The sequence below is a fragment of the Astyanax mexicanus genome, chromosome 13 (genome assembly GCF_023375975.1).
Source record: "Astyanax mexicanus isolate ESR-SI-001 chromosome 13, AstMex3_surface, whole genome shotgun sequence".
Lineage (NCBI taxonomy): Eukaryota > Metazoa > Chordata > Actinopteri > Characiformes > Acestrorhamphidae > Astyanax > Astyanax mexicanus.
In genome coordinates this window covers 35,945,052-35,965,796 of record NC_064420.1, presented here as the reverse complement: position 1 = coordinate 35,965,796, position 20,745 = coordinate 35,945,052, and the positions used below count along the sequence as shown (strand labels likewise).

Below are 20,745 nucleotides of genomic sequence, written 5' to 3'. Positions count from 1 at the left end.
GTTTATCTGCTAATGAAGTCTGATACCTTCATATATTGTGTAATTTTGTGGGACAAAATAAACCCAACAGTAATCAAAGTCTTCTTTTTAAGCCTTAGTATTTTATATTATATTATATGTACTCCTAACAGTACAGTAAGTCACAAATCTATATTTAAGACCATTTGTGCAAATAAATGTAAATAATAATAATAAATAAATACTGTATACTGTGAAACAGTCAGAATCTTGCAAAACAACCTGATATGCATTTTTGTTAAAACCCCCCACCCCAACACAGAGTATCATTTTGTATGGAAAAAAAGACCAATGCAAAGCACTTACTGAAGATTGAGAGTTTCTTGTCTGCCTGCAAAGCTTCCTCTCGAGTGAAAGGCAGATCAAACCAGCGGGAGCGAGTCAAATTCATCTGCATTGTGCGGCCAAAAATTTCGATGTACGACGGAGCTCTTTCAATAGCCTGAGTGCCAACCTGCACCCTCATTCCAGTCATCACCATAGAGTTGTTATTATTCACCACCTCCACTGTGAAGCCACCAGGCTGAAAGGAAGGTGGGAGGGACAAATAAATAAAAGCTGTTGGCTTTACATTGAAATATGCTGCAAGGTAGAAGACTGCACAGGCTTTATTTTATTTATTTTTTATTTCCACACCCACCCCTGCAAGCATTTATCATGCCTACACTACAAAAAACTGCCAGCATCTTGAACTTCAACACAGTTGCTCCTTGTGCAGAGCTTCCCACCTTTGGCAGTCATGCTTATTTTCATCTACCTGCTTTGAAACCTCACTATTTCAACAAATATTAAAAATCACAATAACATTTTCAATTGTTATTTTCTTACCTTGGTGTTGGCCACATACATCCCTGAGGAGTTGAGGCGGTGTTTGATTTGCTGACCATTGTAAACCTGAAGCAAGTCATTTCCCCCAAACTCCACTTCTGTCAGCTGCTGGTTATGCTCAAAGAAATCCACAGGGAAGGTCACCTGGCTGGATGTACGTGTAGCTGCAGCAGAGATTTATATTTAAAGACAACAAGTGAATCAAAATGCAAACTCAAAAAGAAATAATAAATAAATAAATAAATGTAGAATGCTGCAAACTTTAGGCGACTGTATGACAACATATGCTGTAATAATAGGAGAAATGCTCACTGGCAGCAGCAGCTTTGCGTTTGCGGACAGGCTTCATGATGCTAATGACGCTGCTGGGTTGCAGAGAGGGCTGGAGCCAGTAGGAGGTGTTCTCCACATTGGCCATGTAGATACGTAGGCTGCCATCCTCACACAGAAGGATCATAGTGGTACGCTGCTGCTCATTACTGGCTGTGTGACGAATGGCCACCATGTCCTGAATCTGGGCAGCAGGGAGACAGTTCAGGAAAAACAACAAACAATGAGTCACATGCAGACAGACCAACATATATTTCTACTCATTTCTACTCAAAAAAAAAAAAAAAAAAAAAAAAGACATACCTTGGCTTTGGCGGGCAAGGTTTTTATCTCCTGAATGAGGAAAGTGTCTGGCTTGACCATGATGACCAGAGGGATCCCTGTGGTTTGCTGCACACAGCACACCAGCCCTGGGTGGTTCATTACTTCAGACCACTGGCATAAAGCTGGAGAGGTCTTACTGCCTCCATTTGATCTAAACAAAAGAGAAAAAACTCTATTTAAAGCAATTAATTAAATGTTAAATGTAAATTTCAGGTTTTAAGGGATGACATACTATAATGTCCATAAGCACAAATAACATTAAGCATAAAAATGCAATGCTGATGTAATAGTCACTCAGGTTAAAAAAAAAAAAAAAAAGAAGTGGCATACCCTTTGACATTTATCGTAAATAGCCTCTGTGTCTCCATGTTGCTACGGTTGACTGTGGCTGCAAAGGATTTCCCTTGGCTGTAACTGAAGAACAACAACTGGAGGACATGGGAATAATACACAGATACTCCCCCTCCTGCCACCTGGCCATTACTGTCCTGTAACACAGAGCAATCAGGAGTCATTTTGCAAATTCATCTCTGACTAATTCACTTAAATTAAACCAGCTCAAGTCATGTGAGCAAAACTGTATATACAGCTATGGAAAAAAAAATAAGAGACCACTTAAAAATGATGAGTTCCTTTGATTTTACCAAATTGAAAACCTCAGGAATATAATCGAGAGGAAAATGGATGATCACAAGCCATCAAACCAAACTGAACTGCTTGAATTTTTGCACCAGGCGTAAAGGTATAAAGTTATCCAAAAGCAGTGTGTAAGACTGGCAGAGGAGAACATGCCAAGATGCATGAAAACTTTGATTAAAACCAGGGTTATTCCACCAAGTATTGATTTCTGAACTCTCAAAACTTCATGAATATGAACTTTGAACATTATTTAAGATCTGAAAGCTCTGCATTCTTTTTTTCAGCCATTTCTCATTTTCTGCAAATGAATTCTCTAAATGACAGTATTTTACTTGGAATTTGGGAGAAATGTCTGTTGTTTATAGAATAAACCACCAATGCTCATTTTATTCAAACATATACCTATAAATAGCAAAATCAGAGAAGCTTCAGAAATTGAAGTGTTCTCTTAATTTTTTACAGAGCTGTATGTATGTAATTTACAAAGTTAGAGTTTAAGTACCTTTAAGTCTTCATGATTGATCTCCAGCACATTTGTGACATAGAAGGGGCCATGCTGTGCACTGCTGGACTCATCCATCACCTGAGTGTACATGTAGCCAGCAGAGGACATGATGACAATGATGTTTTTTCCCTCCTCATTGAATAGGAATGTAGCATCCCTGATCTTCGAGCTTGGCAAGAGGAAGTAATACATGGGGCTCAGAGCATCAACAGACAGGTCATAGACCTATGAGGGGGAAAAAAATTGCATTCCGGTTATAAAACTTGGAAATAAACTGATCGTTTTTTTTTTTTTTTTTTTTTTTTTTACAAAGTTTAATATTTGTGATCATAAAAAACTAACAACCTTAACAAAGTCAGCTGTGATGATTGCTAGTTCAGTTTGAGATCCAGGTAGCCAGATGGCTTTGATGATAAAATTGCCAGTGGCCAGCTGGGGGTGCAGCACTAGGTGATCTGACACTGAGCCTGTACTACTGAACGTGAGCACATGGCAATCCTGCAAAAAAAAAAAAATGATTAGGACAATAAGTAAATACATAAACAAACAAATACAACTACAGATCTGCAGATAACTAATCTTACCTTGAGACCACATACAGCCAGGTAGTCCTCGTTACAGGGGTTTCCAGTCAGGCTGAGAACAGTGAAGGGCACAGGTGCAGAGGCCAGGCGTGTGAGAGTTAGCTTCCTTTTGCTGGAGTCAGCCTGCTTAAGGAGAGCTGACAGCTGCAGGACTGTGATCTGCAAAAAAATATATATAAAAAAAGAAACAGTAATAAGGTGTTTAATACACAAATACTATCGCATAATTATTATTCTTCACAGCTTTACAACTTAAGCAACACCACAACATTGTTTGCTAGCTTACCTTGCCCTTCTCATGGCTGACAGCAAGGTGTTGTCTGCGCCCGTGAGGAGAAGAGAGCACACACATGGCCACACGGCGCAGCACATGAGCACTGATTAGTTGCCTGATGGTCTGACCCTGATCTCCACTGTAGTTCATCCTCACATTTTCAAATGCTCCCTCCTGAGAGCCCAAAGTAGGAACCTGGACATACACACAAGCACACACGTTTTAGACATACACTCACATTGTATTAGATATAACATGCCTCTATACTCTGTAAATCTATACTCTGTGTTGCTGTTGGCTATATTCGTACCATGAGCTGATCAGTCATCTCCACAGTCTTGTCCTGGGTGTGCAGTTCATTGAGAGCATGTTGGGCACGGCTGCTGCTGCCCACAGCCGAGGCCTGCTGGAAGTTTGACTGAATGGCATCCATGAGAAAGATCAGCAGGTCCAGCACCAGAGTTGCAGTGGATGAACTTGACTATAGCAGAAAAACAATATTTACAGTGCATGTGTGAACAAGTCAGGCACAGGAACAAAATCTAAGAGTTAAGCATTTACAACAGTGCTGACATCAAAGACATTTTTGGTAGGGCTCAAACTAAAGTAGTCGAAAATACAAGTCTACTGGCCAGCGATTATTTGTCATGCCTTCCATCTGTGCTACCAGTTGGCGATGCTCCTGTTTCAGGGTGTGAATACTGTACCAGGACAGCTTAGTACTTTTCTATCTTTGTGGTTAGTTTGTTTAAATGTGGAATGGGCTGATATTTATTGTTGTAATATGTTGTGTTTGGGCTCTTTTAGAGACAGTAAGCCCATTTCTTCCGAAAACAGGTATACAGTGTATAAAACTGACTCAAGCACTTTATGCAGCGTATGCATAGATACAAATTAAACGATGCACTGATTTTCAATTATGCTTAGTAATTGTTGCAGCCCTACTTTACAGTAGTAGAGCACGGCCATGCCATTCTTACCACTTGGGCCAGTAGGTCTTCTCTGCAACCCTCAATATTCTTGCACACACTGCTTTTCTTGGGTTTCTCATCGTCGCTGCTTTTGCCATCACAGATGGTGACTTTTCCCTTGTCGGCAGGTGATGCACTCTGGTGGCGGATGGCGCTTTCAGGCATCCGCAGCTCACTCTGGAAGGCTGATGACTCTTTCATATTGGAGCTCATACCACTACTGGGGCTTCTTTTCACCAGTGCCTGTTACACAAGGAAACAATTTTGGGACATGTTTTATTTTTTTTATGGACACTTATAGATAAAATCTTATTATTAACTGTGATTCATGTTTAAGGGGATATTTTGATGTACAAAGATAGGCAAGGAACTAAACATGTTTAAACATTTATAATTATAGGTCAGGGTTAACTGAAAATGTTTCTGCATGCTGTGTGTTTTTATAAAAGAGGCATGCATGAGATGTTATGGCTTAATGCAAAAGATTGAGCATTTCCAATTACCTAGGGCAAAGTGCCACAGCAGTACAATACAGGCATTTTTTATATCATATTCAATCATCAATTTAAATGTATAACTACATTATTGTGAAGGAACAACTTTGATGGCTCATGGAAAAAAAAATACTGAAAGTCCTGATGGGCTGAGGGACAACTCAAATTAGTTGATGAAAGTCAATGATAAATGATTTGCAAGCCAAAGTTACCGCTGTTGTTCTTTTCCCATGATGACCTGAAGTATTCGGTCTCACCTGGCAGCTGCCATCCTCCTTGGCCCCGCAGTCACAGAAGAAAGAGCCGTATTTGGCATAGGAGATCTCGTGGTCTTTGTGACAGACCTTGGCACACACTGTACACACACCTACCCCATCCACCATCTTACAGGTGTGACAATGATACCTGTATAGTGAAAGGAGAGGAGTAAGGCCAGGGTTGTGGGTTTAATTATATATAGTGTTTCATTGGAGGGGGTGGGGACGTTAAGTGGATGGCAAGTTCTTCCATTACCAGTGCTGGTTCATGAACTCCTTCTGCGTAATGGTAAAGGTACAGAGCTTATTGCAGAGGGAATCCTCATCCTAAAAGATGAACAGAAACCCAAATTATCACAAATACAGCAGAGTTAAGACCCTTTCACACGGAGACTGATTTCTACAGACAAAAAAAAAAAACAAAACAAAAAAAAAACACATCAAGCAGAGCTAAAAGGCTGTTTAGGTTGCATAGGTGCATCTTTGTCTGTTTATGTCCACAAAGAACCACCAGCTAAGGAGCAGGCATGGAAGAGGTTAAACAAAGCAAAAAAGAAATAATAATAATAATTAGTAAAACAGAGCAGAGCAAAGTAGACAGTATGCAGAGAAAAAAAATTGTGGACATTTGAGAGATACATAGTTTCTAGCCCTGTTTACAGAGCACAGAAGGCAAAAAAAAAATGCATCGTGTGAAGGTTTCACTATAGATGTGTCAATAAATAAATGAGTAAATGAATAAAAATACTCTGTGTGAAAGAATCTTTAGGCTTTAAACCCCTGAAATTGCAGCATCATCAGTTAAAACATTTTCTCAAATTCCTTTAAAAGCCAATCATTCTTAGCATCTGAAACAGATTCCTGACCGAGTCTTCAGCCTGCGAGTCCTCCTCCTCAACAGCCAGCTCCTCCACCCAGTCAGAGTCCACCTCAATGGCCTTCTCCTCGCCCTCCATCAGTAGCTGGGATGAACCTTGACCACTGCTCTGCCGCAGAGCATTCATCACATCTGCCAGGTATGAGATGATGTGGCACGCACACTCCAACATGCTGGCATGCTGCGACAAAACAGTGTAAAACACCACTTAGACTGTTTGCTTGGAAAATATATATGAAAAATAATAATTTAAATTGCTTACTCACTTTGCCTTGAGACACATTGGCTGTGACTTTCTCCATTACATTCTTCTGATACAAGTACTTTTTACTGAAAAAGAAAAATATTGTGATTTAACTACAGTCCACACACAACACATATTACACATATTTTGCCCATCGGCCTTTATTTCTCACCATCTTCCAAGCCAGTCAATAGCAGCTCTGTGCAGCTGCAGGTGTCCCGCTCCTTGGCCAGCACTAGCCAGTGTTGCCATGATGACCATAAGCTCAGGAAAACCAGCCCCGTCTCCGCTGGCCAGCATCTCTGTGGCCATGGGAATGAGAGTGCTGAGCAGCACTGTACACACACCCTCGCCCACCTGACTATTGTCTCGCACTATGTAGCTGGTGAGAAGCTGCAGAAGCTGCCGGTTCTCCTGCACCGTGTCTAGTTGGTCAGAATCTTTTGGAGGTGACGCGGTCATTCGGGTTAGCCAGGCCTGCAGCCTTGAAGGTTCAACACATGCCAGCTGGGCCAGAGAGCCACACAGACTTAGTAGGCTGGGGTTGGGACTCTTCTCCGCTAATGAGCGCACAAAAAGAGACATTAGAGATTAAATGATATGACTAATGATGATAGATTTAACATAAATATTATGTTGTTCCTGGTTACTTACTGAGCTGGAAAAGTTTGGTGAAGAACTTCAGAACCCTGTTGCAGAACTTGGCGGATAAATTCTCATTTGCTGTTGCCATCATGATTTGCACCAGTTCACCACTGAGAAGGTCAAGAAAAAAAGTGTGTGAAAGAGCGAATTTAGGAAAAAAATAAAATATTTTCTTCGAAGTACAGAAAAATAGAAAGGTTAGGTAGCTGTGTACTTGTATGAAAAGAATTCTTCCATGGCTTTGCGGACTTGGCTGCTCTCCAACTGCTTCTCCAGGTACTGCAGACATTCCTCCAACACAGACTCATCCAGTCCACTAAGAGACAGCGAAAAGGAAACAAGACTAAACTCTAGGCATGTCTGAAAGCATTTTTATTCTCCAGTTTTTTCAGGGGGGAAATATTACAATGGCTGCTTTTCCACTGTAATTCCAAGTAGTTCTGAGCAAGGAAGATAATCTTTTGGTGGCCTTTTTTACACAGGCACATTTCACCATGGCTTAATGGTGTTGGGATTTGCTGACTGGCTAGCTGGACCTTGCCAACACTGTTTTAGGCTGGATAGGTAGAATAGTGATGTGGGAAGAGGCTGGTTGCCAGTGAGTTAATGTTTATATTGATGCTGAACAAAAACTGTAGTCAACATGTTAATGTAGCTAGCCAATGTGGGATAAGGCAGGTAGCCAGCGTGCTAATGATGCGGTTGCGATGCTGGATAGCACTCATAGTTGGCATGCTAGCACTGTAGTAGTGATGTTGAACAAAGCTGGTGGTTACATCGGACAAGGCTTGGAGAAGTTGTAGTTAGTATGCTCTGTTTCACTCGTGAAATCTGCTCTGGTTCGCAAACCTAATTTTGAACCTAATTTCACAACGAGAACCAAAGAATACTAGGTTCTTCAGCGCAAAGTTTTTGTACAGGAGCAACGTTGCTGTGCAACACCTTCTGTTTATGATGTATAATGTGACGTTTTGACAGTTCCACAAAAACTGGTGGAAACGCGGGCTGGTTTGCAGAAAAGCACCAGGGTTCAAGAACCCGAGCTCTTTTGGTGGAAAAGCACTTGGTCCTTATTTCACAGCACAGCAAATGGAACCGTACGTTTGCTCCAAAGTGAAATGGTACAAATGTGGCTTAAGGAACCATTTGGCCCTGCAGTGGAAAGGCAGCCTAAATGTCTAAATGGTATATTTAGATCTTAAAGAAAGTCTCTCACCTATTGGGATCAGAGTGGTTGGCGATGATGTTGTAGCAGCCTGTGACGAGACGCTCATAGACACGTGCCAGAAAGGCATCAGATTCTGCAGGCCCCAGGATTCTCTCCAGAGATGTGCTGCAGATCTCAGCCACACTCTCTGTGCTGCTCTCCAGTAGAAGAGGCAGAAGTGTGCGGATGACCAATGGAGGGTTCAGCTCCTCTGTGCTGTAAGTAATCAAGTTTAAAAAGCAATAAATCCACTTTATTTTAATCATTTAGTTCACTCAGTATTGTACAGTGTACAGTGCTGTTGTAACGTAACTTACACAATGAGGTCCCCAGTAAGGCGCACCAGTGTGAGCAGGATGTGTTTGAGGGAGGAGGCCAAGGGCAAAGACTGATTACTGAGTGTTCCCAGGTGGGCCGCCTGGACAGCACTGATATAGCTCTCTGATGGAATGGTGTCATTAGCAAAGGCATTTCGCTGATATGGGGGGGAAAAATACCTTGGATTAGAATGCTGCAGACCTGAGAACAGGTTAATAATGCTGGTGTTAAATAGCACTACGGGAGTACACTTACCCATGAACCGATGTTTGGGAACTCATTAGTGTGAATGCTATTCCACGTCTCACATAGTGTTTGAACAGCAGATGGCAGATTCTGCATTACTGACTGACCTGAAACCACAGTGTGTTGCAGAAGATACAGTAATGTTAATTGATTTCAAAATCAGAATTTAATTTATATAATAACTAACAGACCAAAGGGAACAATTCCCTGTTATTTCAGGCTGCATATAATAAAGTGATCGAGCTTCATACAGAATGATAACATGAAATTTATTTTAGTGCAGTTTTAGAGTCAAGTTACATCATAAACCAAAAAAGAAAGCTGCTAAAATCCTTGCGAAGCATCCTTACCAAGCACATTCGCTTTGCAGCGTGTAGAGCCGATTGACAGCACAGCTGCATAGCCCTGCAGTTTCGCTTCTGTGGGCTTGTTTTCCCCGTCCTCTGGGAGACTCATTAACAGGTAAGATCTGTGCCGACAAACAAGACAGACGAACGTGTTAAACTGTGGAAAATCCTGATTTTATTTATTTATTTATTTTTTTTACAAAAATAATTATGTTACTGTTACACTCATAATAATCATAATGAAAACAGAATAAGCCTGAAGCTTTAAGCAGCAGAGATAATAGTACACACCTGGTGAAGGCTGTGTAAATGTCAATCAGCTGCAGTGTGGCAGGCAGCAGGTTCTTAGTAATCTCAAAGGATTTGTGAGTGTCTGTCTCTGCCGCCACCTTCGAGAAATGCTCATTACGGGAGACCTGCACTTTCGAGATGACAGCGTCCAGCGTATAGATAGTCTGAAGGGAAGGAATCTGGTGAAGAGGCAGGATGCTGTTGGGGTCCACACAACAGAAAGAAGAGATCTAGAAGACACAAATTAGGATTTTTAGTTATATGTCTTACAAAAAAATAACATAAAACAATTTATTTTACCCTCAAGCAGTCATTAGTACCTGTCTGGCAATGTACTCCTCCGCAAGCTCCACATCATATTTCACAGCGCTGCATTTGGAAGACACCACTTCAATCAGATAGGTCGCTTGGTCTGATTTCATTCCCTGTTTCACCAAATGATCCTGTGAGGATAAAAAAAAAAATAGTTAGAAAAACCAAACAACTATTTAGAAGAGTTGTGTATTCCTGTAATAAAGAATGCTAGTCCATGAATTTATTTTAGAAAACCCACATTGATCCAGTTGACGTATGCGCTGACTCCTAACCGTGATGACCATCTAAGAGTGTGCAGGATGTCACTCTCACTAGGATCACTGTTACCAGTCTTGAGTTGTTCAATATATGCTTTAGATGGGGGTAAAACTCCCAGTATCCTCCACAGAATCAAGAAGTAATACTGGAGAGAACATGCTTCCTGCAAGAAAAGAGAGACAAATGTAATGAGTTAGGCCTACAAGAATCAATCAGCAAATTATATCATTAAACAGAATTAAACAAACACCTTAACCTATGCACACTAGTGAGGTTACCCAACTTTGTCAAACAACAAAAAATAATTAAAATGTGAGAAGCTAAACTTAGAAATTAGAAACACTCATTCATTCTAACTAACTAGTCATGAAACAAATCACAATGTTAAAATAAGGGACTCACAACTGGGCTGATAGGTTTGTTTTCCTGCCTCCTGGCTGTGTCAAATTGAGACCCTGCAGCCAGCAGGGAGATGAGAGAGGAATACAAGGTGTCGTATTTTACAGCCCCATTGAACAGCACTTGGAAGACCTATGATACAAACAACAACAGGAACATCAACACACAGACACATGAAAACATTTGGTGCTGGGAACTCAAATGGTGAACTTGTGTTTTACTTTTTTTTTTTTTTTTTGCTTTACCTTGCTGTCAAGTCGACTTCTGTCATCCTCTGAAGCTTCAGGGGAGAGCACACAGTAGAACTTGGGCTGCACAGTAGAATCTAAACAAGATAAACAGAAAAAACATCATTGATGACATCTTCTAACTGCTTAGAAATGCTTCAAAATTTAGTGAGCAATTAAACATTTTTGATAACAGTACTGAAAGAAACAAAAGGTTTGACTTACTCCTACCTGCCGAGCAGTGCTTGGTCCAGTTCTCTTCCACCTCCTTAAAACCATAGTAAATTGGTAAAGTACCTCGTTTTCCCCCTTCCTGGGTAGAACTGGCCCCAGATGTCGGTGCAGTTAGGAGATTGTACTGAACCTGATCACACAAACAAATGTTCCATAAAGATCACACCCAAGTATGAACAACTAACCCATAATAAATAAAATCTAATACAATAAATACCTGCTCAAACAGATACATTGGTACTTTAGAGTACTGGTGTAGTAGGTAGTCAAAAACGAGCAGAATGCGGGCCAAGTTCAGGGGCACAGCCTGGTACTGAGATTCCACTTGGGAGGCCACCTCTGCGATGGCCTGCGTGCAGAGTGTAATGACGTGGCGGCGGCCCTTCTCTGAAAGGTTGTGGAAGATGAGCAGCAAAAGCTGGAGGTGCTCCACATTCAGGTCCTCCTCACTGGGCAATGCTCCCTGCAGGGTGTGCTGCTTCAGAGTGCCTATAAACCTGAGACAAAGCAGGGAGAAGACTTTAAAAAGCTGCACTGGCCAGAACGAAAATCATAATAATAATAATAATAATAATAATAATAATAATCATTAAGAATTTATTTAGCTGAGAAACACACTCCACAGGTGTTAATGCATTCGTTAATGCACTAAAGAGCCACAGGCGATTCCTCATTTCTTAGACTCGTCAGTGGATGCTCAAATTGCTAAACATAAATATATATTACACTCACCTCTCCCACACTTTCATACACTCTGGCACATCAGGGTCTCCCTGCTGGCTTGCTTTGTGTTGCCAGATCAGCAGCAGCCTGGAGAGCACTGAAAGTGACTGGGGGTGGATGTACATGGGCCAGGGGCCTTCAGAGAATGGAGCCACACCTAACTGCTGCAACAACGTGTTCTAAACCAAACACACAGAAAAAATGTTAAACAAACAAACAGACAAACAGCAGAAATTTTTAATGAATTAACGTAATTGTATGTGACCAATAATGGGGCAAATACCATGCACACCTGAAGAGCTGGAGAGGGTAGGTCTGATGTTACCAGAGAATGGTTGAAGTGGTACAGCGCTGACGCAAATTCTTCATCAGAGGAACCTGAAGAGAAGCCATGTGAGGTTATGAACACTTTAAGAGTAATCTTGGAAATAAATCCCAATTTATCCAACCAGTCTTTGTTAAATTTACACTTTTCTACACCTACTGTATCAGAACTGTATGTATTATCTTTGTGATTAAGACTTTTGGGAGATGGATTCAAGCCATATTAAAGGCCGTTCTTCTATCTACACAAATTTAAGACCTTTTAAGACATTTTTAGGATCCGTGGACACCTTAAAATGTACATCTCACAACTTACCCTTCACATCTTTGTCCACGTCCTTGATGATGCTTGCCAGGGTGGCCATGTGCTGCTCAGTGAGGGACACACTTAGGTAGTTGCGAATGAAGTTATTCCTTGACTTCAACATGGATGTAGTGATGAAATTCAAGATGCTAGATGCCAGACTTAAGAACTGGAAAGAAAAATAATCACTCTCTGCTAAGTAAAACATTTTCCTCAAAGGTCAAAAGACAAGCTTGTTTTAACAGGTTCGAAAGTTTATTCAACTGCTGCTTGAAGAGAAGAGATCTTTTTGAAGAGAAGTCTTTCTTTGGCCTGGAAATTCCCACCAATTATTATAAAGGAAAAGCACACTTCTTGTTCTAAGAATGCAGCTGTACTGTTCACATTATTTTTTCACAAGACAGACTCATAGATCAACCTCAACACAGAGCAATTTGTCCTCACCAACTCTGGGTCCTTGCGGCTTGCCAGGATATTCCCATTCTCTCCTGCGTTCTGCTTGCTGGGGCTCTTAAGCCTTGGGGAAGTCTCCAGAGGAGGGGGTGGAGGGGGAGGTGGGGGAGCAACCTTCTCTTTACTTGGAGAGATTGTCTCCTCAAACCAAAGGCCCAGAATGGGCTCACTGTCATCATCTGTGAACACGCAGAGACACAAGTTCATCTCCAAATTCTATGAGGTCATTGTATTGCAGGCAAATACTCAGCTGCTGTTTCTACAAGCTGTGGATAAGACTACTTCAAGTCTTTACTGTTGAAAGCACAATAAAAGGGAGCATAGTTAGACACTACAAGGCTGACCTAATGTAGAGATCTGCTGACCTGAGACACAAGCTGCTCTTGTCCTCTCCTGTCTTCTCTCTGCTGAAATAACGAACACTGTCACTAGCTGCGCAGGCTGCCAGGGCGGAGCAGTAAAGCACAGCATGCTTGACGTGCAACAGCACTCTGCAGCAGGAATAAACTGACCTGTCTCTACGCCCTCAAGCATGTATGGCCTGACTTTGGTGCATCTATTACAGCGTGCAGTCTTCAGAAACTGCTTCAGAACACTCCTAACTCTCCTCAGCCCTGATGCTAGCTCAGCCAATGAAAGACACAGTCTAGCTTACAAAGCTGAAGAAAATATGCCTGGGCTACAGAACTAGGTCACTACTAGATTACTTCAAGTGGTTATTCATTGAAAGAAAAGAAGAAAAAGGGAAAAAAAGAGAGAGAAAGATGATAGAGAAGAGGAAGAAATTATTTTGGCAACCATATGCCTAATTTCTGCTCAAAATACAAAATACTGTTTTTTAAATCTGTCAACACAAATTAATTAAACTTTTCTAAAGGCACGACTACAAAGTCTGCATGAAAGAAAAACTCTGCTGCATTCGTTACCTTGGCTACTGTCCTCCTCCGTACTGCTGAAGTCATCTTCGTAGTAAGTGTTCGAGTCAGTGGAGGCACTGGCGTCACTGCTCACTGAGCCTTTCCTCTGCCTCTGCAGCACGCAGGCCTGAAAGAAGCAGAATCAGAGGAGCCACATTTATGATCAAGCAACACCAGGGAGGTTCCTCCCAGTAAGGATTAACCAATTGTTTGACCTCATACCTTTTTATAGGAGGTGGAGAGCAGCGTGAAAAGCAGGTTGGTAAGAGGCACAGAATCAATGAGTCTCTGCACTCTCTGGATTGATGTGCTTTGGGCCATGATGTTCAACTCTGCCGGCGGCCCATCACTGGCCCAGCCCTGGGTAGGATAAAAAATTTCACTGAGCCAAATCATCTATTTAAATTGAAAATTAATAATAAAAAAGATCAGATAGCACAGGCTAGCACGTGTCATTGTGTGCGCTTACCCTGTGCAGTGCCTCAACTTGTAGATCTTGGAACAGTGAGGTGAGCAGCTTGATTGAGTGGTTTGCCAGGATGACAGACAAAACACCAAAACCTTGGTGACTTCAGGTGAGGAAAAAAACGTAAATAACAAAAACAAACAAAAAGGATTAGGGCATTTTCAGACCTGAAAGTTCACGTTTTTGTTTCACTGTACACATTTGGTCCAGCTAGCTTAAAGAACTTATCTACGTCTTATCACCACCTTCTTGAGCTGTGCCTTCCTAAAATGAACACTGATTGGTTTATAGAACCGTGTGCACGGAATAGCGAAGAGTTGGATTCTGTTTTTTGTCTTCCTATCAGAATTCTGCACTTTTAAGTGCCAAACTTTTAACTTTCAAACAGCAGAATAAGAATAACAGATTCAGATACAGTTACAGTACAGAGGTTACAAGCATAACTGTGTGCAAAGGGGCGTCAGATTTTGGCACAACACGGGTTCCTTTTCTTCTTATATTGTTGAATAGATGAGGACAGCCTGCCTCAACTTCCTGAAATAAGTCTGAAAGGCCAGACCATTAAGATATAAAATAAAAAAGATATAAAATTAAGTGCTTTCACACTGCAGATTTTTTTTATTATTTTCGGTCCTTTGGTTCGGACCGTGGTTTCAGGCATCTTTTAAACCTGCTGCTTTGGTTCATACTAAGTCAAAAGGTCTGGAGCATTACACTTATCATTCAAAAGGGAAATTAGACCAACCAAATATCAAGCAAAAAGGACCTACCCTTTCCCAGGGCCGAGTTTAGGGGATCCTGCCCCATCCTTGGTGCGAGCAGCAATGTCCCTGACCCGCAGCGCTGCTAGAGGGTCCTTCTCCTTCCCCTTATCTGCCAGAGCTGTGGGGCTCAGGTTCAATATCAAATAGAGGCTGTTCAGTAAGCACCAGGCACCCAGCAGCTGGAAGTTCTGATAATGCTGCAATCAGAAGACAAATAATAAACAATGAAAAAACTTGCATATCCGGTTCTGATGTCGTGGCAGCATTTCTTAACTTTTATTTTATTTATTTTTTTACCCATCAACATTCATTTTCTAATTACCTCCCCTCCAGCTCGGCGCGAGTTACTGATGGCCTGTCCAATCATGTCGTAGATCTCCAGCTGTTCAGATGACACCAAAAGAGATTACAACAGGAAAGAATTTCATTTAATATAATAAAAAAGATATATGAACAGAAAAAATATATATAGATGAACTTAACGCACGCATTTCTGCACAATAGTAGCAGCATCATTCTCATAGTCTTCCTCTTTAGAGCCTGTGGAGGCGGTGCGAAGCTGCAGGCCACTACCCACTTGCAGAATGGCCATGCACGTTGCCACACTCACACCTACAAGTGAAGAATAAACATTAGTTTAAATTCTCAGATAAACATTAGACTTACTATTTAAGGCTGAATGACTGATCACCCACCTGCATAGAGACAGCTCAGGGCCAGCACAGTCACATCAAGAAGTCTCCCAGGAGTTAAAGGCTCCAGCACCGGCAGAGAGAGAGTATCCAAGGCCATGGTCACATCAATTACAAGGGAGTGAAATCTGGAAGACAGCAGGTTGGAAAAGCATACATTATAACAAGAACACAGAATCGATTTATGTACAAAAATAACAATAACAAAGCGACAGCCTTACCCATTTCGGACAGCCGTGGCATCTGCCACAGTGGCCGGCATAATGAAGAATGAGTTTGCTGATACAGCATCCTGGAAGCGGTTGATGTAGCGTAAGAAGTAGGGCAGATTGAGGCACACACGCAGCAACTTCTCCGAGCCCCCTGTGACGAGACGAGATTAGAAAATTCAGTTAATTGAACCTGTATCTCAATAATGCAGACAAGACAACACCAAAGGGCCATCTTAATAATAAAACCACGCACCCAATTCTTGTAAACTGGACACATTTTGTGTGACAAAGGCATTCTTCATTTTGGCCTGTGTTGCCTGATCTGTCGTTGTTTGGTCGTCACACTCTCCCTCAGTCTGCAAAGCAAACAGAAGACATCATATATTAAGACCACACAATTTATGGACAGGATTTCTATGTATAAAGTATGAGTGTAAGCACGTATCTGCATACCTGCATGTGTGCAGAGGGTGAGGCTAAGACTGTAATATCAGGGTTAAACACTGATGTCAACTGATTGAAGAAGTTCATTTGCACTTCTTTGTGCCGGAGCTCAGGGTTGACTGGGGACGGCAGCTCCTTCTGGTCCTCCACTAGAGAACACACAAGAGAACAGGATATCAGCACAGAGCGTACACACGAATGCCCAGAAAACCCCAGCTCTAAGAGCGCCCATCTGGAAACGAGAGTGTTCAAATCCTATCGGACAGAGGAAAGGGAACAAAGCTCTCTTTCTGCCCGGTTGGCACTCAGAAAGGGAAAAAAAGGTTAATAGACTCAGAAGAGACAAGACATTGTCTAGACATCTGCGCTTCTGAGAATGTAACATGCTGCTCATGGGACTCTGCAGTGTGGGACTAAAGAAGTATAATTTTAAAGCATAATTAAAAAATATTTATTCATCTTAAGTCACTGAACCATTATTTAAAAAGCCATGTGCTCTTGAAACTTAACATACAAGCTACATAAAAATAGCTGACTTGGTAAGACTCACAGCAACAGAGACTTAAGCTAAATTCATGTAGCCTGCTTGTATCCCATACCAAAAGTATAAATGTGAATTTTGGCACCAAGATCAGGTACAAGGTCTTCCCAGGTACAAGAATAATGCAATTCTCTTTTCCGGAGCAAAACTAGAATAACAAGGGCATGATCCAACAAGTACAATGCTTTAATACGCTGAATGGTTTTCCAAAGTATAGCTCAGATAGTAACAGCTTAATGAATTTAATTGAGTCTGATTTTTAACTGATATGTTAGTTCTCTCACTCTCCAATTCAACCAGTCAACAAAAAAAGCACTAAAACTGAGCAGCAAAAGAAAGTAAATAAATCAAATAAAAGTCAGCCGCATGGAACTATTTCACAGCTCAAGATGTTTCCCACTACAGGTTAGGGATGCACCTAAATTAACATTTTTCCCCACACTGAACAAAATAAAACATTTGGTAGAACACCAAAAGTACATTTTTTTGCCGTTTTTATCAATTAAGATTTTCAGTGCATCCCTACTTTAAAAATTACAACACACATAAAGCAACACAGAAACAGTCAAGAACAAATAAGTTCTTTTTTTATTCCCTTGTGGGTTCTGTTTAGTATGTTTATTCAAAAATGATGTCAAGTTAACCTCACGATAAGTGCCAATATCTCACAACAGCAATACTTTAAATGCATCTATGCAAGCACAAGTCTCCCTTACAAAGCGAAGAAAGCCAATAAAAAGTGTAAAGAGTTACTGGTAACAACTTAGAATAGATTAATACCGCATCCTAACAACAAGCAAGGCCAATTCCAAATTTTTCAGTTAAAATCAGCAACGTTTATCCCCGAACAACACCAGCCACTAAACATCAGCTTTAACAGATAGCACATTTCTATGCTTAAAGTGTCTTACTGATGTTCCACCTTAGAAAGACACTGTGGTTTTAACGAAGCAAAAGCAGTGTGAAGCACACCTGGAGAAACACATTTATTTAAATTGAGAACAGAAAGCTGTAGGATGCACAATGTGTAAAAGCTGAAACACTCTCTTACAGATAAGATCCACTTAGAAAGCTGTACGATGCACAATGTGTAAAAGCTGCAACACTCTCTTACAGATAAGATCCACTTATCTGTATACATACAAGCATAAATGAACAAAAGCCAATGTGTCAAACTTTGACTAAGATCAGAATTCATGTATTACTTCTGGTACATCATTACTGTAATATCATATTGTATATTTTGAGTCAGCAAACCAACATCTAAAGGCTTATTATTACTCAACGTTATATACACATATAGATATGGACAGAACCTTCTATCATCTATACTCTAAGTTAATTTCATCTTTATTTGTGCACATTCTTTGACAGCTTATGGTTATGGAAGGAATGCAGTAGTACTACTAAAAATCATGGGGGCAGTGCAGCCAACAGATCATTCCATGATTTGTTTTTAACTTGCTGTACCTAAATCATAAACAAATGCATAAATATGTGATGCAAATGACACAAAATAGCTTCCCTTCTTCTATGCATACAAACATTTGTGTAAGTCAGAAAACCCAAAACCCAATATCTAAGGTAACGTGTCACTAGAACAATCTGAAATAGGTCACATCATAAAATGAGCCTTTAGGCCTGTGTGTCTTAAGATATTTTTCCAGCTTTAGTTTTAACCAATCAACCAATCAAGACAAACAACCCTGGCATATCAATGTAGGCACACAAAACACAGCAATCAAGCAGAGATTTTTGTAAGCTGAATTAAAAAGATGTAAAAACCATAACAAAACATGCAAGTGTACGATTCCTTACCGTCAGAGAGCGTTTTGACAGTCTGGGGAAGTTTGGCAGACTTCATCATTGCAGTGAAGGTGATGATCTCTGTTCGATCTAGTCGACTGCAACCAGTGCAAAGGCCTTTTATTAAGAGTATTAGGTGTTTCTGTAACAAGAACAATGAATAAACCATTATTAGAGACCCAGGCTCAATTAAAAATTTGTAAATGACTATTTTATTTGCACAGCACTCTGGATCCAAGTGTTGCACATCCCACCTGTGAAACTGCACATGCTTCATCTGGATTCTCGAGCCGCAGCAAAGAAAATTCAATCAATACTTTACAAGCTGCAGCTACTGACAGCAACTGATTTCTGGGGACTGGCGACAGAAAGAAAACAGGAGGAAAAACAGAGGTTAATGTTTATTCAGTTTTTGGAACAGCTTTCCAATACTTCTAGCAAAGTATATTTGAACATCCTACTTTCAGTTGAATTGCCTGTAGTAGTAGTAGTAGTAGTAGTAGTAGTAGTACTTATTTTTAAATAAGGTTATGATTGATAACACCATTGTTAACTCAAAAAAATGTATAAAGGAAATTCACATACTTTGTCCACATACTGTGGTGATGTAATGTGCAGAGAGCGCCACGAAAGACGAGTAGAAGGGCTCATATTGTTTATCATGATGAAGTATCTCAGATTCACTGCCAAAGAAAGAGTCAAACATTAGTAAATATAACATCCCCTGAAAAACAGCAGTATTTATTTGAATGTGGAGGCATGCATCCCTGCCATGAATGAACAGTATGTGACAGCAAACTCATGTTTTTCCCTTGCAAAGTAATAACTTTTTCCACAAAATTGCTACTGACGTTTTTTATCAGCAAAAGCGAGCAGCAGGCTATTTTCACAGAATCAAATACTGACTCTGGAGAACATGCGCAAACATGAAAGGTAAGTTTCATAAGGCTGAGAGTTTGATAAGAGTTGAGAGCTGTTGCAGTGCAAGCAAAATATCAGGAGCAGAACATGCCCAAGTAGACAATTCTGCACTTAGGTAACACTAACATTTAATGAGAAAATCAAAAAGACCAAGTGATAAAACATTCAAAGAAATAAAGCGCATAAATTTCCATTCACATCAACAAAATATCCAATTTGTAATACCATATACTTTGATGCAGCCTAAAACACTAGGAACTGTAAAGCTAGGTTTCAGTTTCATTTCAGCACAAGTTATACAACTAAACAACATGAAAGAAGCAGGCAAAAAAACACTTAATTTTCCTGTGCTTTAAACACAATATGAAACTTCTCTACTGCATATGTTTCGAGTTATAGCCTGCTACATAAAATAACATTAGGAGAACTCTAGTTTCATTCTGAACTATCACATAGCAAAAAACTACAGAAAAGAAAGTATATAAGCATATAAAATTTTAGCAAATCATAAGAACACAACAGCATTTCAACACCAGACCTGTAGAGGTTAGCAGTTTAGCAAGACATAACCACAGGTAAAGGACACCTTGCCCTATTAACAGAATACAGCAGTGGTGGACAGGAACTACGTGAATGAAAGCAGTAAAGTAGCTTTTGTTTGTATCTGTACTCTGCAGTATTTTAATATTGAGTTCAACCATAAGGTTTCATTCATACTGAATGTACAGTATAGTTTAGGCTGGACGATATGGCTAAAATGCATTTAACAATACATTTCTAAATCTCAATCAATACAATATAATTTCTATATCGATACGGTTACTATAAAACCACAGTCTAAATGCAGGCATAAAGGCATAAATAGTCACACGCAGACAGAGCTACACAATATTTACCGCAATGTTAACATGCACCCAAAATAAATCAGCAGTGACAGATTCTTAAAAAAAATACTGTTCAAATATTATTTCATGTGTAGTACAGTGTACATGTTTTTCATTTAATTTATGCTGCTTATAATCTTAATTAAGAAGATTATATCCTTATATGCTTATCAATACAGCTTGTTGATACTATGTATACTATGTATAGTAAAGTAAAACCTTTAACATGTGTTTACAGCAAGTTATTGTTAAACAAGTAACTAAATTAACTAAACTAAAAAAAGTCATTTAATCCACTCGATTCAACCAAATGGAAACTGGTAGTCTTCAGTTGTTTGTTATGTTGTCATGTTTATTATCATTTTAACAGAGAATGGCAGAAGACTATTTACCAAATATTCCACTGGCATTAAAAATCTGGTGTAGCAGGATTAATACTTGCATTTCTGCATCTTAAAATTG

General features: G+C 40.2%; 1 protein-coding gene across 11 annotated transcripts in view; it reads right to left on the bottom strand.

Moving 5' to 3' along the window:
• Positions 1-20,745, bottom strand: part of ubr4 (ubiquitin protein ligase E3 component n-recognin 4) — a 51,148-nt gene that overhangs the window by 28,374 nt on the left and 2,029 nt on the right. For 2 of the 11 annotated variants that reach the window (XM_049462979.1, XM_049462981.1), the window contains exons 2-49: positions 19,064-19,161; positions 18,733-18,836; positions 18,491-18,620; positions 16,141-16,280; positions 15,941-16,043; positions 15,697-15,838; positions 15,479-15,603; positions 15,271-15,395; positions 15,106-15,165; positions 14,790-14,980; positions 14,023-14,122; positions 13,776-13,913; positions 13,563-13,680; positions 13,149-13,256; positions 13,002-13,043; positions 12,628-12,815; positions 12,196-12,352; positions 11,839-11,933; positions 11,565-11,734; positions 11,050-11,329; positions 10,824-10,962; positions 10,617-10,696; positions 10,375-10,503; positions 9,953-10,135; positions 9,720-9,842; positions 9,400-9,629; positions 9,112-9,230; positions 8,771-8,868; positions 8,515-8,672; positions 8,207-8,413; positions 7,205-7,306; positions 7,000-7,100; positions 6,518-6,905; positions 6,368-6,431; positions 6,091-6,282; positions 5,481-5,551; positions 5,180-5,372; positions 4,483-4,716; positions 3,813-3,983; positions 3,515-3,697; positions 3,229-3,387; positions 2,990-3,142; positions 2,642-2,869; positions 1,831-1,988; positions 1,480-1,651; positions 1,159-1,360; positions 847-1,010; positions 325-541 (exon numbers count right to left, since the gene is read on the bottom strand). In XM_049462979.1, the coding sequence (XP_049318936.1) occupies positions 325-541; positions 847-1,010; positions 1,159-1,360; positions 1,480-1,651; positions 1,831-1,988; positions 2,642-2,869; positions 2,990-3,142; positions 3,229-3,387; positions 3,515-3,697; positions 3,813-3,983; positions 4,483-4,716; positions 5,180-5,372; positions 5,481-5,551; positions 6,091-6,282; positions 6,368-6,431; positions 6,518-6,905; positions 7,000-7,100; positions 7,205-7,306; positions 8,207-8,413; positions 8,515-8,672; positions 8,771-8,868; positions 9,112-9,230; positions 9,400-9,629; positions 9,720-9,842; positions 9,953-10,135; positions 10,375-10,503; positions 10,617-10,696; positions 10,824-10,962; positions 11,050-11,329; positions 11,565-11,734; positions 11,839-11,933; positions 12,196-12,352; positions 12,628-12,815; positions 13,002-13,043; positions 13,149-13,256; positions 13,563-13,680; positions 13,776-13,913; positions 14,023-14,122; positions 14,790-14,980; positions 15,106-15,165; positions 15,271-15,395; positions 15,479-15,603; positions 15,697-15,838; positions 15,941-16,043; positions 16,141-16,280; positions 18,491-18,620; positions 18,733-18,836; positions 19,064-19,161 (7,232 nt within the window). The remainder of the gene's footprint in view (positions 1-324; positions 542-846; positions 1,011-1,158; positions 1,361-1,479; positions 1,652-1,830; positions 1,989-2,641; positions 2,870-2,989; positions 3,143-3,228; positions 3,388-3,514; positions 3,698-3,812; positions 3,984-4,482; positions 4,717-5,179; positions 5,373-5,480; positions 5,552-6,090; positions 6,283-6,367; positions 6,432-6,517; positions 6,906-6,999; positions 7,101-7,204; positions 7,307-8,206; positions 8,414-8,514; positions 8,673-8,770; positions 8,869-9,111; positions 9,231-9,399; positions 9,630-9,719; positions 9,843-9,952; positions 10,136-10,374; positions 10,504-10,616; positions 10,697-10,823; positions 10,963-11,049; positions 11,330-11,564; positions 11,735-11,838; positions 11,934-12,195; positions 12,353-12,627; positions 12,816-13,001; positions 13,044-13,148; positions 13,257-13,562; positions 13,681-13,775; positions 13,914-14,022; positions 14,123-14,789; positions 14,981-15,105; positions 15,166-15,270; positions 15,396-15,478; positions 15,604-15,696; positions 15,839-15,940; positions 16,044-16,140; positions 16,281-18,490; positions 18,621-18,732; positions 18,837-19,063; positions 19,162-20,745) is intronic. The other 9 variants (XM_049462984.1, XM_049462985.1, XM_049462987.1 and 6 more) reach the window with 7 other exon arrangements.